This window comes from Sporisorium graminicola, chromosome SGRAM_9 (genome assembly GCF_005498985.1).
Source record: "Sporisorium graminicola strain CBS 10092 chromosome SGRAM_9, whole genome shotgun sequence".
In the NCBI taxonomy this organism is placed as follows: Eukaryota; Fungi; Basidiomycota; class Ustilaginomycetes; order Ustilaginales; family Ustilaginaceae; genus Sporisorium; species Sporisorium graminicola.
Window position 1 is genome coordinate 186339 of NC_043739.1, and position 17103 is coordinate 203441.

The following is a 17103-nucleotide window of genomic DNA, read 5'->3' on the forward strand; positions in this document are numbered from 1 at the left end:
ACTGCCTCGACCCACCATCATCAACTTAGCCTTTTTCGTTCCTACTTGGCAAAGAGCGACTGTCGCACAACCACCATCCACCTCGGCATCGGCACGCATCCGCCACCACCTCTTTCGGTTGTCCGTCTCTTTCTCTCTTGCACCTGAGTCTTGCGCAAGTTGATCTCAGAGCCGCCGAAATCCGACATCGCCATTGTCGTCCGTTCATTGGTTCAAAGTTTCTGCCAAGCTCACAATAAGGTCAAGTCCCCGCTTTTTGTCTTGAAACACCCCCCTCTCTACATTGGCTGTCCAGACTGCACTGGTTCCAAACCTCTGTTGACGTCGCTTGCATCAGCACTCTTCCTCTCTCTCACGGACACAACGCTTTCAGCCCGACCACGGCGAGCGGCACTCAGCTTGGCGGCAACACCTTTCTCCACACGTCCGACTTCATCAGCTACTACAGCGTCATCTCATCTCGCCTCTCCTTTTGACTGCACCCCTAACGCCTTGCATGCGCGAGCATCCGTTGCTGCATTGATCCTCTCCACCTTTCATCTCCATCTGCACGCCACCACCATGGCGCCTTGTTTGGTTTGATTTGCTCCATTTGCCTCTTCTTTTGCGTGCGTGCATCAGCCACTCAGCATAGCCGTCATTTAGCTGACGAGCGAACCACGAACCTCTCTCAGTGGCTCGTCTCGGTCTCCACAACATCCGTCGAAGCACTTGCCTATACCCTCGTCGTTTCCTCTACATACCCACTCCACAGGCCGACCGACACCGCTCTGTGCAGCGCACACTCGTCGCTGCCATCTCAGCAAGCGAATCATGCCCTCCTCCGCTCTCGACAACATTGCTGCGACAACGCTCAGCGATGTGCCCTCCCTCGTCAGCGCTCGTGCGGCCAATTCCCTCATCTCCGAGGATCGTCCAACCCGAATCCAAGCAGAGACGCTGCTCGTCTTGAACGGTCTGCTCGACGAACTCCTCCTCACCATCCTCTCCTCCGCCAAAAGCTTGGCCACCGACCGCATCAAGACGGATGGCGTTCTCAGGGTCCTCAACAACAACCTGCTTGCCAAGGATGCCGTCCTCGAAGCTGAACTCGAGCTTCGCAGCTTTGTCGACGGAAAGCGTGCAGAAGGCGCCAGAGTGCCTCTCGGCCTCATGGCCACCTCGCGACTGGACGGTTCCGACGGCTTCCCTGTCCAGGCTGCCTACAACGCGCTTAGGACCCGCTGCGAATACTACTCGACGCTCAACGAGTGCCAAGACAACAATGCTGCCAAGGATCAGAACCTCATGAGCAGCGACGGTCGACCCATCGCTACAGTGACACCGGGCGCCGCCATCTACATGACCGCCTTGCTCGAGTACGTCGGTGTCCACGTTTTGCAAAACGTATCACGAGTCATTGAGCGCGACAACTCAGACGAGGCCAGCCTCTACGATCTCCGAGCCGCCATCACCGAGGACGAGCAGCTCAACCCTCTCTTCAACAAAATGGCCATCAAACAAGAGTTGGCTCGTCGCATCGACGTCCTCGAGTCTCGTCGCCGCAAGATCACCGACGATGCTGGCGGCCGCGGTTTCCGATCCGATGCCAGAGTCGTCAAGCCTTGGCACGTCCCCGCCGAGGGGGACTTTGATGTGGCCGCTGGATCTGCCCTCTTTTCGTCCAAGCGCGCTTCCTTGCAGCCGTCGCAACGAAGCATTAATGATAGCGCCACGTCCTCCTCCCGCCATGGCCGCGCAGCATCCAGCAGCATGGGACACTCAGATTCCTTTCATGGCAGCACGTCTACGCTCCGGACATCCACCTCTCTCGCCAACAATGCTTCAGACGGCAACAACGGCTTCGTCTCGTCAAGCGCTGGCAGCAACATCAAGCAAAATGGAGTACGGCCTTCCCCCGGCCTCGGCAATGGTGCTGCCCGTCAAGAAGCTGGTGCCAGTAACGCAGCGAGTGTGGGGCGGCGGTCGAATTCAGATCGTAACTGGTCTGGCGTATTTGGTGGTATCAAGCGACGCAACAGCTTCAAGCAAGGTTCCGAGTCGGCGTCCGCCTCGGGTCGTATCGTCTTGCCGACAGGTGATGCCACATCTCCAGGTGCCAACCAATTCGAGTCAGCGCTGGACCCTGACGATGACTTTGAGGCCATCATGCTTTCTGGCCAGACCATGAAGGTCTCTCTCACTCCCAATCGGCTTCACACTATCGAAGTGGCCAAGAAGGGCGCAGAGGCTAATGTTGGCTCGTTCCGTCGACGCCCTGGTACACCAAGTGTGCGCCAGGATGCTACCTTTGCGGCACCTACGCTCCCTCGCACACCCAGCTCCGCCTCCGCGCACAGCTCGCAATCCCCTGCCGGAGTTGACACCGTGGCTGCAAGTGCAGGCGAGCATCTGTCGACCAGCAGCAGCAGCGCGGTTGTTCCGTCGGATGCCGGCATGGCACGGCCCAGCTCGCGCGCGTCGCTGCAGACGGCGATGCGCCCCGAACGCAGAACAGCCGCTCCGCCGCCCTCGTCGTATCGAAGCCCCTCGCCTCTGATGATGGGCAAGCCTAACGCGTTGGCACGCGACGTCGTTGAGGAGGACGCCTCTTCAGCAGCTTTTCCGCCTCCTCCGTCCTCTTCCGCCTCTGTATTCAGACGTCAGACACCGCGTCTGCAGCCCCGCAACGACGAAGACGAGCGAAGTCCATCGACGGCCAAGGAGCTGGTCGACCTGTTCAAGTCAACGCCTCCGTCTGCTACGCAGGAGAAATTCGGCAGCATCGCTTCGGACACATCCTCGTTCGCGGAGGCAGGGGCGAAAAAGCCAGCCATGGGCGATCGTGTGCGTACCTTGTTTGGCCGCAAGTCCAGCAGCAGCACTGGCCACGGCTCGCCCTCTTCGCCGCGACAGAGGGTGTTTCAGATGCATCAACGCACTGACACCAAGGCGAGTCTTGAAGGTTCTCAGGATACATACAACACGAGCAGCGCCACCAACTCGATGGACCAGACGCGTTCGCTCGTCTCACCCAACGAAGTGCCTTTCCACCGCAATACGACGTCGCGTTCGTCGACGTCTACGTCGGAACACCCGGCAGCCAGTGCCGAGGCAGCTCTGGAAGCCAAGCCGTTGCCTGATGTGGCAGTGGCTGTGGTCGAGCCAGAGCACACCTCGACGACGAAAGCAGCTGTGGGACTGGGCGTGGGAATGGCAGCCGTTGCAGGTGCAGCTGGTGCGATGGGCGGTGCTCGAAGCCCGAGCCATGGCTCGAGGTCAACGAGCTATGCTAGCCAGACGCCAAGCACGGTCGAAGGTGGGGCTCCGGATGGATCGGTGGCAGACGATGCATCTTCGACGTCCAAGTCCAAGGCGCAAGACGAATTGGTGAGCCGCAAGGTTCCGTGGGGCTACAAGCGCAACTCGACGAGCACGACTGCAGCACTGGAACGCAGTAGCACACCCAGCTCGGATCGACGCCGAAGCGTAGGATATCAAAGCTCGAACGGCCACAGCGTGTTGCCAATGCGAGGTCAGGCGGGTGCGCCGGCTTCTGACGCTGGACACGGCGCTGTGGTCGGGGGAGGTACGTCGCCAGTCACGGTGGGCATTGAGGAAGCACCTACAAACATGACATCGGGTAGTACGGCCTCTCGCAACAACAACGCGCCCACCGCATGGTCAGGATCGTCTACGAGCTGGGCACCACAGACGTTGGTGCGACGAGGGTCGCTTGGATCGAGACCGACGTCGGCACACCAGTCTCCTCGTCGAGGCGGCGCCAGTCTGGAGACGATCCAGACGCTTGCGGACCTAGAGAGAGCGATGCGCAGCTGTCACACAGTAGACGAGTGCCGTGCTCTGGTGCGCAAAGCCATGCATGCGGATGGTGCGTCCATCTCGCCCTCGACGACCCGTGCCAATGGTCTCACGGACGAAAACAACGCGTCGGCGGGCGAGGACGGCAATGCAATCAATTCCACTCCCGCTGCAACAAGCGGTGCCGTTGTAGGCGCAGCGACAGCAGCAGCTGCAGTAGCGGCGAAGTCGGAACTCGGCCACCATGCTGGTGAGGCAGAGGACGGACGCGTCCGCGGGCTCGACCCGAGCACCAAGGCTACACCTACTCAACCCCAGGCGGAGATTGAAATCACATCTCTGGCCAAAGTGGAGGACGGGCTTGTGGTGGCATGGTTGCTAGGCGGGGATGATGACCCAGCACCGACACGCACTGTCGCTTTAAACGAGCAGTTTGTCGAACCCGAGCATCAGCAGCGGGAGTCGGCAGAAGAACCGAGTGAGAACCACGACCAGAAAGTCGAGCGGGCTGTACATGCAGCGATCAAGGAGTCGGGCAGCAAGGGAGAAGAAGAACACGAGCGAGCGAAATCGCTGAACTCGACTGTCGACGCAGATGTAGGCGCGCTTGCCTCGAGCAGCGTCGTGTCACTGCAGTCAACGTACAGGGATGCTCACGAAGAGGTGGCAGTGGAGTAGGTCTCACCGGGTGGCAGGAACGATCTGGGCTTGCAGCAACGAGCCTGTGTAATTAACGCGAACAGTATGACAAGCAGTGCTATGCGAGATGGGACTGGAACCGTGTGTTGAGCGTGCATATGGGTAACGTGGGTGAGAGAGCGAACGTTTTTTCGGGCCGCAACAATGGAAGTCGCGGCGGGCGGAGTTAGAGGAGGTGGGGTGGAGTTGAGCGTGGAATTGCGGGGAAAGCTAGCAAGGCGTGCGGGAGGAGGCTTGGACGGCAAAACCGAAGGTAAGAGCGAGTGGGATGCCGTCTTGCCCGGGCCACGCCTGTCGAAGAGGATAGAGCAGAGACAAAGAGAGAGAGGGAGAGAGAGAAGGAGAGAGAGGGGCTTGGATGGTGTCTCCGACTTTGCAACTTTGCCGGTGTGGGGAGGTCTTTTTTTGGAACTGTTGGACGCGAGTTGGTCGCGTGGCAGATTGGACAGGCTGCATGCGAGGTACACTGCTCTCTCGCCTCACCGCTTCAGCCGGGAGAGATGCGAGGCAGCTGTCCGTTTGCATACGATGCGCTCGCTACCCTGGGGCCAACCCAGACAGGCAGTTGGCCTTCTTCGCTCATGCAGCCATCCAAAAAAAAGTTCTTGGCACGTTTCGCTTTGCATCCGCTGCCATGACTCGAGATCGCAGCAAGAAGACAAAGTTTCCTTCCCAATCGCTATCGATGCATTGCAAAACCGACCGCCCGTCTAACTTTGTTTGCTGCGGTGTTCAACGGAGCGCGTGTGCGGCTCTACGTTTGGTGGGAGCGTGTGCGAATGGTTACGGCTAAGAGGTTGAGGGATGAGATCCCGCTGTACCAGTCACAAGGTGCCTATCAGTTGTTGTCACGAATTAGTCAGTCGAGCGTCGATTGACGACGAAGTGTATCACTGCCCGTCGCCAGAGCTTGTTCACGATCCAAAGAGCTTGATACGAGACATTGATTACATCGTCGTCCTGGTTCCGCCTTTTCCGTTCGATGGTGGTCGGGGGGTCAAGGCGACGGAGGGAGGGCATCATCGGAGTTCTTTGCAGTTCCCCGCGCATATGTGCCTATGTCTGGCGAACGTACCCTGGCTTGGCATCGCGTGGCAGCTTTGCGGCCGCGTTTCTCTATGCGAAACGTCGCCTGCCATCCCCACACTTTCTGGGACAAGTTGCCGGGGAACCGCGCAACCGTTTCGAGAGCCATGTCTGAGCCTCCTCCCCACATCGCTGCTGCTACCTCCGTGGGTATCTCCGGCACTCGGGAGGGTGAGAGGGTACACGCGACCCACACGCGCTGCCGGAGGTCGAGACCCACCACGCGGTCGCAGAGCATGATGAAGCAAACGGCCATACAGTAAGTTGCCGCATCAACGTTAGCGTGGGTTGTGGCCATTCGCTCAGGCGGGTTTGGGCTGCAAGTTTGCATTATAAGAAGCCCTTCTTTCGCTCGTCTTTTCATCTCTTTATGCTCGAATCCTTGCCCCTTCTTCCTTCCTTTCTTCCTCTCATCCTGTCGACCCTTCTTTCTCTTTCTCCTCTGTCCTTTCCTCCTCGATACCCTCCCGTTTAGCCACTCCCCTTTTTTCCATCGTATCCCCGCTCTACTTCGCACGGCTTCACATCTCGACATCGAGGCCTTCCTGCCAACATCAACGTTCTTCCTCCTCTGAACCTAGCTGGCCTCAAAGGATGACGAGCACTACTTCGCCGGCAGCTGTCCTCGACGCCATGCGCGACATTGAACGCGCTTCCTCATCGGATGATGAGAAACTTCACGATAGCAAACAATCCGGCGGCCTTGGTGGTAGCATTGTACCTCCGTTGTACGCAACCGATACCCCCCGATCCGAGCCAAGCCTGGTCTACGACGCTGCAAGGGAGAAAGCGTTGGTCCGCAAGATTGATTGGTACATCGTTCCTACCGTTGCGCTGCTGTATCTTATGTGTGAGTATCCCCTCTCTCTCTGTGTTTGCGATTATCGCCACCGCTTCGTTGCAGGCCGCTGACATGACGTGCCTTGTTGTTGTCTGTCACCAGGCTTCATTGACCGAGCCAACGTCGGCAACGCACGAATCGCCGGGCTCGAAAAGGATCTCGGCATGAACCCCAAGTCGTACCAATTCAACATCCTGCTCACCGCCTTCTATGCCGCCTACGCCGCGTTCGAGATCCCCTCGACCACGCTCACCAAAATCCTCGGCCCCGGCCGCTGGATCCCCGCCATGGCGTTCCTCTTTGGCCTGCTCAGCATGGCCAACGCATTCGTCACCAACTTTGGGAGCGCCGTCGTCGTGCGCCTGCTCCTCGGTGTCGCCGAAGCGGGCATGCTGCCGTCCATCGCGTACTACCTGAGCCGGTGGTACAAGAAGGACGAGCTCGTGTTCCGGTTGGGGCTGTACCTTGTGACGGCTCCGTCGGCGGGTGCGTTTGGCGGGTTGTTGGCATCCGGCATCCTGAAGATCCCGCATATGGGGAGCGTCAGGTCGTGGGAGATGATCTTTTTGATCGAGGGCCTGATTACGATGGTGGTAGCGATTGTGGGCTACTTTACGTTGACGGACTCGATCCATACGGCGAGGTGGTTGACGGAGGAGGAGAAGGTGTTTCTGCAGGCGCGCTTGAAGTCGGAGCTGGTCGGACAGAAGGATCTGGTAGACAAGACGCACAAGAAGCTGCTGTGGAAGGGGATTACTTCGACAACCTCGCTCTGCTGCGCTGCTATCTTCCTTCTGGATAACATTGCGGTCCAGGGTACAGCCGTCTTCCTTCCCACCACGGTTAAGGCCATCTTCCCAGCACCCAAACACACGGTGATCGACCAGCAGCTGCTCACCGTGCCGCCCAACATCGCCGGCGCGATCGCCACGCTCGCCTTCACCTACTGCGCGGCCAAATTCCGCATCCGCTCCGTCTTCACCATTGCAGGCAGCATCGTCATGGTCATCGGATACGCAATGCTGGTGGGGAGCAACAACCTCTACGTCCGCTATGCAGCTTCGTTCTTCGCCACCTCGGGCGCATTCACCCAGGGCGCGCTCCTACCGGCCTACGCCGCGGTCAACGCAAACAACGACAGCGAGCGCACGGGCGCCATCGCCGTCACTGTTTTCTTTGGCAACATCGGCGGGCTGATCAGTTGCTGGACCTACCTCAACAAGTACGCGCCGCACTTTTTGCCGGGCAATGCGCTCAACTTGGCCGGCGGCGTGGCCATGGCGTTGATTGGTGTCGGCTTGGTGTGCTGGCAGAGGTGGGAGAACCAGCAGAGGGACGCTGGCAGGAGGGACTGGCGCTTGGAAGGGTTGAGCGAGGATGAGATTTACTTGCTTGGCTCGGATCACCCGCATTTCAGGTTGAGGTACTAGAGAATGACTACTTGTTGTTGCTGTAGATGTGTGCAAGGGGTTTAGTTGACTCAACTATGTTACTTTGGTTCTATTCAGGTGTTGGTTGCGTGTGTTCGCACATGAGATCGCATTGAGGCTCTGAGTCTGGGCAGCTAGGTCACTACGCTCAAGTGTCACATTGAGCTCACAATCGCGAGTGAGGCAAAAAGGTTACGAATGGCGGACAAGTATGTACATTTTTGAGATACTGTTTACAGAACAGGAGGAGGAGTGTTCCAGCCGGGCGCATTCAACACAATGGCCAACAAGCAACCCGAGATCAACCCGGCAATGGGCAGTGTCAAGACCCACGAGAAGAAGATCCAGCCCAGCATCCTCCAGTTCATCCCCCTCCAGTCGCCATTGCAAAGCCCCACAGCCAGCGTCGCACCTGTGATCGACTGGGTGCTGCTCACGGGCAGACCCAAGTAGCTCGCAATAACCACTGTGATCGAGGCGCCCAACTCCATCGAGAAGCCTCTGCTCGGCGAGTGCATGGTCAGCCTGTTGCCCAGCACCGACATGAGCTTCCATCCATACGTTCCCAGCCCGATCACGATGGCCGCACCTCCGAATGCCAGGATCCACACGGGCACCTCCTCCTTCGACTCGGGGAACAGAGAGGTGGACCAGACCGAGTACACGACGGCCAGCGGGCCGATGGCGTTTGACACATCGTTGGCTCCGTGTGCAAACGACGCGGTGCATGCCGTCATGACCTGCATGAACGAGTACAGGTGTTCGACGCGGTTGTCGTACTGTTCCGCCACTGCGTGCATTTGACGCAGTTTCGCTTTCTCCTTGACGCTACCGTGGGCCTGCATCGCGTGGATATCGGTGCGCATGCCCGCGGTCAGACTGTACCATGCCCACGGCAGCGCATTGTAGCGCACGATGGTGTACAGGTTCCACGGCTCGAGCCAGCTGCCTTCGAACGTGCGGTAGGCCGGAGGCGTTGGGCGGCCGGGTACGTGGCCCGGAGGAGTGACGTCCCGGTGTGCGCCTTCGAGCTCGGCTTCGACGCGCGCGAGACTCGAAGGCTGCTGCGGCTGCGAGGTGCCGCTGTGCGCGCGGTAGAGCTTGGCGTCCTTTTCGTCGGGAGACGAGGAGAAGGTGGCGTGGTTGTCGCTGTTGGTGGCTGAAGCGGTGCCGATGTGGTCTGCGTTGTTTTCGAGAGCTACGCCTGCAACGACGGGCTGAGCACGAGCAGCAGCTCCGGTCTTGATGTCGGGCAGAGCGTCGTCTGCCGGATCGTCAAAGTCGTGCAACCTGTAGTCCGGCACTGCCGAGTCAGCGGTGACGGCATCCTCCGGTGCAGGACGGAACCACAGCGCTGGGCCCATGAAAAAGTGGTACCACTTGACTGTATAATCACCCTTGACCACTTTCGCATGCACGTATGGTAGCCAGAAAAGCACCGAGAGCAATGCTACCACCGACGCAGTGCCCAGTACCGCCGCAACAGTCGTGCTAGCCGGCAACTTGTCCAGGTCGAGCGAAGGCGAGCCTTTGACGATAATCGACACGGTGAGCACGCCGCTTACAATGAAGAAATAGATGGGTGCTGTCCACAGCCCGACCATGACCGGATCCTTCGCTTTGAGCACAATGTACTTTGTCACCAGGTACACGCACGCAGCGCAGCCACCGGCAACGGCAGGTGCAATTCCCCAACTCGCAAAGATCTGCGCCACCCCGTTCCACCCCCACTTGACGCCCTTTGCACCGTTCACCGCGATGCCGACGCCAATCACCGACCCGACCGTCGTGTGCGTCGTCGACACGGGCATCGCATTGCGCGTCGCAAACGTCAACCACGTCGCAGAGCCAATGATCGAACACGTGAACGCCAACAGCACCACCGAGGCATTGCCATTGAAGACAGAGAGGTCGATGATGCCGTTCTTGATCGTGGAGGCAACGCGGGCGCCGACTAGGACTGCTCCGAGAAACTCGCAGACGGCGGCGCACATCATGGCTTGTCGGAAGGTGAGGGACTTTGAGGAGACGGAAGTGGCGAACGAGTTGGCGACATCGTTGGCGCCAATGCCGAAGGCGTTGACAAAGGCGCCGATCATGGAGAACGCGAAGAGGTAGTCATAGTCGTGGTATTTGGGCATTTTGAACGCCGCTTTTTTCGCCTCTCCTTGTGTGGAAAGGTAGAAGTGAAAGAGCAGATGTGGAAGAAAGATGAAATATGAGGATTAGCTCGTGCTTGCGTTTTGCAGTTGAGCTTGCTGCTGAGAGTCGGTGATGGGCAGCTGGGTGTATCAAGGCGGGCACATTCTTCTAGACCGTCAGCCATTTATAGATGGAGGGAGTCCTGCGCTCATGTCGTTGTGGCAACAGGAATTGCCATCGATGGGATAGCAAGGGCAAGCTGTACGACGGATTTAGCATCTGCGATAGCGAATGGAACGTGGACACACCGCATGAAGTCCTACCTCTCAGAGATTGAGTGCTATTGACAGGGGTAACAGACATCGCGCAGTGTAGGCAGCAAAGTACATGTATCTTTAGCACTCCTTCCGAACACTTCTATCTGAAAGACGATTCGCATCCGATCCAGAAGGCACCGCACGTGCAAAGCAGGAACGGTTCAAGCCTACCCCCCATGCGAGGACATGCATGAACAAAAGGTAAGAGACCACAAGTCAAGTGCTACCGGAAGAGCAAGAAATCGTTCCCGGATGACTACTTGATAGCAACAGTTCAGCCAAGAAAAAGAAGCACTCAACCCGAAACGAACGTGGACAAGTGGCATGAATCCAAAGGCAACTTGAGCAGCGCCAAGCTAGAGTCTAAGCAGCGTCGGTTACGGCAGTCTACCTGAGCTGGATGATATGGACAGGTCGAGAACGAGAAAGAGCAAGTGAGCAAACGAGAGGACATGGTCGCGTGGCTGGTGCCAAGAAGACACACCATAAAACTTGCGCAAGGGTCGACGCGAGGCAGCTGAGAGCGGCAATAAAAGGCGAAGCGAGACAAGAGTTTGTGTGCCAAGCCCATGTGCGAGTGTCTGTCTCCGAGAAGCGACTCCGGTACCACAGACTCAGGTCGCAAAAGACACCGCTTTGGTTTGTGGTGCAGCCAAGGAGGTCCAGCATCGCCAAGAATTGCCCGAGCTCTTGGCGCAGTTTGACGTGGTTGATTATGGCCCTTTTCCAAACAATTCTCCCCGACTGTAGGTGTGGTGAAACTCTTTTGTCCCCTTTTCTCTCGCAGGTCCTCAGTCCCCCAGAGTCCGACTTTAGTCTGGAGAAAATGGACCGCTTTGGCTTGCTTGTGACAGGCAAGATGAATGATGTCTCACTAGGGTCCTTCACGTGCATATCTTGGAAACTCTTGGCTGTCGTAGAGCGGTTGTGGCAAAGCCGAGCAAAGCATGACATTTTTTTCGAAAAGTGTCATGTCACGCCGATTCGACATTCTGTTCGAGAAATGAAATCACCCCGATCTTAAAGCACGCTCTGCGATGATCAACGAGAAGAAATCGACACTTCCACAAAATCGCCGCACGGAGCAAGAAGGCAAGGCGCCAACTCCACTTTTTATGGTGTAAAATCACATGAATGCTCAGTCAAAGTGGAGACACGCGTTCCAACGAGCGGATCACTGTTTCAACCTCCAACCTCCAATAGAGCCCCGCTTCACACCTTTCTCAACAGCAACCACCACCGCAGCGCATTCTTAACGACCTGATCCAATTCGGTCAAGGCTCGCTCTTGTTGCTCCCACCACCATGGCGTCCTCGTGGGCCCACACGGGCATCGCGCCCTTGCTCGAGCGCATGAAGTCGCAAGACGCCGACTTTCGCTTCATGGCCCTCAACGATCTCATCGCAGAGCTATCAAAGGACAACTATATCCAGATGGACGATACCACCGAGGACACCACCTTGCGCCAGGTGCTTTCCCTCATGAAGGATTCCAACACCGAAGTCAAAAACATGGTCGTTCGCTCCCTCGCCATCCTCGTGCCGCGCCTACGCGAGGAGAACATGCGCCAGGTTATCGACACGCTCATCGAGTACATCTCGTCCAACAACGATGAGCTTAGAGACATTGCCGCACTCGCACTCAAGACTGTCACTGCACAGATGCCCATCCGCTCCTCGTATGCCAACACGGCTCTCAACAAGCTTGCGCCAAGACTACTCAACCACGTCGCAGACCCTTCAGCTTCCCAGGAACTTCTCATCGACTCGCTCGACATTCTCGCAGAGCTCATCAACAAATTTGCTGCATCCGTCACCTCCACCATCGCCCTCCAAAACGTTCTGCTCAAGTCCGTCGTCCCCGCCATGCGCCATTCCCGTCCCGCAGTTCGCAAACGCTCCCTCACGGTTCTCGGTGCCCTTGGCTCGTGCGCCACTTCCGACATCTTCACTCAACTCTCCATCCAGCTCAGCTCCGATCTCGCGCCAAAGAACTCCGTCGACACGCGCAAGACCGCCGTCCAGCTCATCGGCATCTTTGCACGCACTTGTCCAAGACGACTGGGCCGCCGCCTGCCCGAGTTCATGCCTTCTGTTATCCAGACCGCCAAACACGACGATGACGAGCTGCGCGAAACTTGCCTCCAGTCGATCGAACTCATCCTTCTACGCTGCCCGACGGAGGTGACACCCTTTGTCAATGCATCCATCGATCTAGCTCTCACCCTGATCAAGCATGACCCCAACTACGCCGGCTTCGACGATGACGAAGAGATGCACGATGCAGACGACGACTTTGGTGCGGATGACGACGAAGACGACGACCTCATCGATGACGACTACTCGGACGACGACGATATGTCCTGGAAGGTGCGAAGGGCCTCAGCCAAGGTGCTCAATGCAGCGCTCACCAGTCGTCCAGAGCTGCTGGCACAGAACGTTGGCAGTGTCGCACCTGTTCTAGTCGCCCGCTTCTCCGAGCGTGAGGAGAGCGTACGCCTCGAGATCCTCGATACTTTCCTCGCCTTGCTCAAGCAGATGCAGCTCTACGCCGGCGGTCCTCAAGCCACCGAAGTCATCGGCTCCTATTCGTCATCCTCCTCTTCCTCGTCTGCGAGCCAGGCTGCTGCCATTGCTGCCGCGGGTGTGCTCAAGCGAAAGCGCACCGAGGCGGACGCCGACAGCACCGACGGTTCTCCGCGCGCTCAGCTCCTAGCTCTCGTGCCCGCCATTGCCAAAGCTCTCAACAAAGAGATTGTGTCAAAATCCATTCCAACGCGTCACAAGAGCTTTGTGGTGCTGCGCGAACTCGTCGTCGTGCTTCATGGCGGTCTGGAGGCGCACATCAGCTCCATCCTAGCACACACTGAAAAGGCACTGAAGGGCGCAGAGACGGCCTCCTCGGGTGGCTCCACTCTCAAGGCCGATGTTCTCGGCTTCTTCCGCGTCCTCTTCCTCACGCACTCGCCAAAGAGCTTCGACGACCAGCTGTCCAGCCTCGTCCCCATCCTCAGCGCCTCGATCGAGGACAAGCTCCACAGAAGCTGCATTGAAGCCTTCCTCACCTGCTCGCAGCTCGTGTCGGTGCTTCGTCCGCTCGGTGCGACTGCTGCGGGCGCAAGCAGCGGTCGACCTGGTCAGTACAAGTCGTATCTGCTCCAGATCTACTCCGCCACTGTCGCCCGACTCAACCGCCTCGACTCGGACCAGGAGATCAAGGAGCGCGGGATCGCCTGTCTCGGTGTATTGCTCGCGCATGCCGGTGACGATCTTGCCGAAAAACACCATGAATGCTTCGACCTTCTCACGGCACGTCTCACCAACGAAGTGACGCGCTTCATCACGGTCAAAGTCATTGCTCAGATCGCCGCTTCGCCCGTCTGCACAGGATCTGCATTCGATGCCTTCCTCCAGAGCTCGATCGCCGAAATTGCCACGCTCTTGCGCAAGTCCAACCGCCAGCTGCGTCTCGCAGCCTTCGACTGCCTTGCCGCTGCCCTCTCCCGATCTTCAACTAAGTTGAGCACGGCGTCGTCCAACTCAATCCTGGCCGAGGTGCAGCCGCTGGTCAACACAGATATGGACATGAACCTCCTCCCGCACATCCTCCGCAGCATCAACTTGATCCTGCTCAACGACCCGGCAACGCGAGAGTCGGTCCGCGTGTCGGTGCTTCCGCAAATCTACTCTGTTCTGCGACTGCCCATAGCCCAAGGACCGGCAATGGAGTCACTGCTCGAATTCCTGCGACTCTACGTTGGCGCTCAGGCAGACTCCGCACCCGAGACCGTCGACGAGCTGCTTGCTGCGCTCGAGGCGGCCAAGGGCAGTGTCAGTGGAACGCACCTCTACTCGACCGTTTCGCGCTGCATCGGAGCCGTATGCACTGTGTCGGACGCCGCCAGCGGCACTGTCGCGGCCAAGGCGACCACGACCCTGGAAAATGACGGCGCAAAGGACACGGATGTCTACTTTGCTTTGCTCTTGCTGGGCGAGCTGGGCCGATTCAACGACTTTTCCTCTCGTCCTGGACTGCTGGATCGCGTCCTACGCTACTACACTGCCGACTCGGAGGAGGTCAAGATGGCGGCTGCCTTTGCAGTGGGAAACATGGCCGTCGGTGCACTTGCCGTATTTTTACCTGCGATCGAGCAGCAGGTCCGCGCGCCTTCGGACGACAAGACTTCGAGCCAGCGCTTCCTGTCGCTGCATGCGCTCAAGGAGCTCATCACGCACGGATCCGCCGAACAGCTCAGCCTCGTGGCCGATCAGGTTTGGCCAGTGCTCTTTGATGCGTGCGAGACCAAGGAGGAAGGCGTGCGCTCGATCGGTGCCGAGTGTCTGGCGCGTTTGACGCTGAGCGAGCCAACCAAGTTTCTGCCGCTATTGCAGGAACGACTGCGCTCGCCATCCGTGTCGGTCCGCGCGACCGTGCTGGCAGCGATCCGCTTCACGCTGTCCACCGAGTCTTCTGCAGCGTATGACGAGCTGCTGGCGCCCGTGCTGGTCGACTTCCTCGCGCTGCTCAGCGACGCCGAGCTCGAAGTGCGACGCAATGCAACGTTCGCACTCAACTCGGCAGCGCACAACAAACCGTACCTCATCCGCGACCATCTGCCGACGCTGCTGCCACTGCTGTACGCAGAGACGCACGTGCGCACCGAACTGCTGCGCAAAGTCGCCATGGGGCCGTTCCAGATTGTCACGGACGACGGGCTGGATCTGCGCAAGAACGCATACGAGACCATGTACCAGCTGCTCGACTCGCTGTGGTCGCGTCTGCACCTGCCGGACTATCTCGACCGCGTCATCGCGGGTCTGTCGGACTCGGACGACGGCATCAAGACGCTGTGCTACCTGATGGTCATCAAGCTCGTCGAGCTGCGGTCGAGCGCGGTGCGCGCCGTGTTGGGCGGTCGGCTGGAAGAGCTCGCCGAGCCTGTGGGCGCAACGCTGAGGAGCAAGCTCAAGGAGACAGCGACCAAGCAGGAGATTGAGAAGCAGGTCGAGCTGCAGCGCTTTATCTACAAGATGTTGGTCGTCGTGAGTCGCGAGTTGGATGGCGTGGTGAGTGCCGCGGGGACGCCCAAGTTTTGGACCGTGGTGCAGGAGGCCAAGAGCGGGACGGGCGCCGGTGTGGCGGCGGGAGCGGGAGCGGGTCAGCTAGGTCAGCCCGGTGCGCTGTGGCGAGAGATCGAGGCGTCGTTGGCCTCGGCTTCCTGAACACCCACTCGTTCGCTGAAATGCATGTACAGTACACATGTCAAACCCTCCTCCGAACACTCACACACACAATCACACACAGTCAGTCACACCCAAACCATCATGCGCGGGGAAAAGAAAGTCCGACGTCTCATGTGGCCAAACCGCAACCGATGCTGCCCAACCATGCGTTTAACTAACGTGATTCCATGCCACCCCTGAGAGCAGCAGGCTATGTCGTCGCGATGGGCACGTCGGCCAAGCGCGGGAAGGCGAGTTTTGCGCTCAGCACGAGCACGCCTCTGTCGTGCGCGATGTAGCCCTTGACATAGCCCTTGTAGATGAGCGTGGCAAGGAGCCACTCGAGCTCCTTGTCTGTGTAGGCGAGGGCGATGAGCGGGGAGCTTGTGGCGGCGTGGAGGGTTTGGAGCGCTATGCGCGTGGGAGGGAGGTTCTGAGGAGGCGTGCGGGGGAGGGAGAGGGAAATGCGCTTGAGGAGGGTGCGGAGCGCGACATCGCGGGTGCGTTCGATGGCGATCAAGGTGCCGCGCTTGACGAGTGTGGCTTCGTGCGTGGCCAGGGCGGTGTCGAACATGTGCACGTTGCCCGTGCGCACGGCGTGGATGAAGGGCGTGTAGACCTGGAGTCTCTGGCCGACGCCGGAGTGCAGGAGCGAGGGGTGTGGCAGCAAGCCTTTGAGCAGCTTCACCGGCAGCAGGTATGTCAGAATCAACGCCTGGTTCAACTCCGCCCCGCGATGACACGCCCGCAATGCCGCCTCCAGCTCGCCCTCCGCCCTGTCGTACTCTTCGTTCAAAAACGCCAGCACGCCGACGTAATACCTAAACGTCACCTGCTGGCTCTTGGGAAAGTGTGCGAGGTCCGGTAAGGCAGCAGCCGAGATGGCGCGGAGGATGTTGCGACAGAGCGAAACACTCTTGAGCCGGAAGTACGTCTTGAAGACCATGCCCACCACCTCGTAGGTGCCCCATTTGCGCGATTCGGCGAGGTCCGGATTGCGGTCGGCAACGCACGCGGTGAAGGCCTTGTTGAGCTGGCGTGCGCACTCTTCGAGCCGCCTATTCGCGTGCGACGACGTGCGTGGCCCCGCCGCCGCGCCTGCGCTAGGAACGGCACTCCTCGAAGCGGAGTCCGCCTGCACCGCCAGCCAGCGCAGGTTGAGGCACAGGATACGCAGCAGCGGTAGCGCCCACCGCCCCGGTGTCAGCGTCGCAAAGTAGCGCAAGAATGCCGTCACGCCCGCATTGTACGCATCAAACGCTTCGCCTAGCCGCTCGGCGCGCGTCTTGCCCTCGGCGTCCATCCCGTCCTCATGCAGCGACGAGGCAAGCGAGAACGCGTACAGCGATGTGAGGTGGTGCACGCACATGTCTTCCCACGGTGCAGCTAGGTATCCTGAGCATTTTCGTAGCGCAGACACGATGCGTGGCGCACGTGCATCCCCGAGCTCGAGGAGCACAGACGCAGCTACCGGCCCGCCGATCGCGAAGAGCTGCGCGAGAGAGTGCCCGTCGTTGGTCTTTGATGCTGTGATAACTGCGTCTGCGAATATTGATGGTTTCATC

The 17103-nt window shown here is 58.9% G+C and overlaps 5 protein-coding genes across 5 annotated transcripts; 3 read left to right on the forward strand and 2 right to left on the reverse strand.

Annotated features, from left to right (window-relative positions):
• Window positions 1–813: 813 nt before the first annotated feature.
• Window positions 814–4479, forward strand: EX895_006446 (uncharacterized protein; the record flags this gene model as incomplete). The annotated part of the gene is made up of 1 exon (XM_029887037.1): window positions 814–4479. One exon carries the CDS (start codon window positions 814–816, stop codon window positions 4477–4479), a length of 3666 nt encoding a protein of 1221 aa, XP_029736529.1.
• Window positions 4480–6180: 1701 nt separating this feature from the next.
• On the forward strand, window positions 6181–7857 carry EX895_006447 (uncharacterized protein; the record flags this gene model as incomplete). The annotated part of the gene is made up of 2 exons (XM_029887038.1): window positions 6181–6436; window positions 6530–7857. 2 exons carry the CDS (start codon window positions 6181–6183, stop codon window positions 7855–7857), a joined length of 1584 nt encoding a protein of 527 aa, XP_029736530.1.
• A 233-nt stretch (window positions 7858–8090) lies between these two features.
• Window positions 8091–9998, reverse strand: EX895_006448 (uncharacterized protein; the record flags this gene model as incomplete). The annotated part of the gene is made up of 1 exon (XM_029887039.1): window positions 8091–9998. The coding sequence occupies one exon, from the start codon at window positions 9996–9998 to the stop codon at window positions 8091–8093; it is 1908 nt and encodes a 635-aa protein (XP_029736531.1).
• Window positions 9999–11620: 1622 nt separating this feature from the next.
• EX895_006449 (uncharacterized protein) lies at window positions 11621–15538 on the forward strand (the record flags this gene model as incomplete). Its single annotated transcript, XM_029887040.1, has 1 exon — window positions 11621–15538. One exon carries the CDS (start codon window positions 11621–11623, stop codon window positions 15536–15538), a length of 3918 nt encoding a protein of 1305 aa, XP_029736532.1.
• Window positions 15539–15749: 211 nt separating this feature from the next.
• On the reverse strand, window positions 15750–17102 carry EX895_006450 (uncharacterized protein; the record flags this gene model as incomplete). The annotated part of the gene is made up of 1 exon (XM_029887041.1): window positions 15750–17102. One exon carries the CDS (start codon window positions 17100–17102, stop codon window positions 15750–15752), a length of 1353 nt encoding a protein of 450 aa, XP_029736533.1.
• Between the last annotated feature and the right edge of the window lies 1 nt (window position 17103).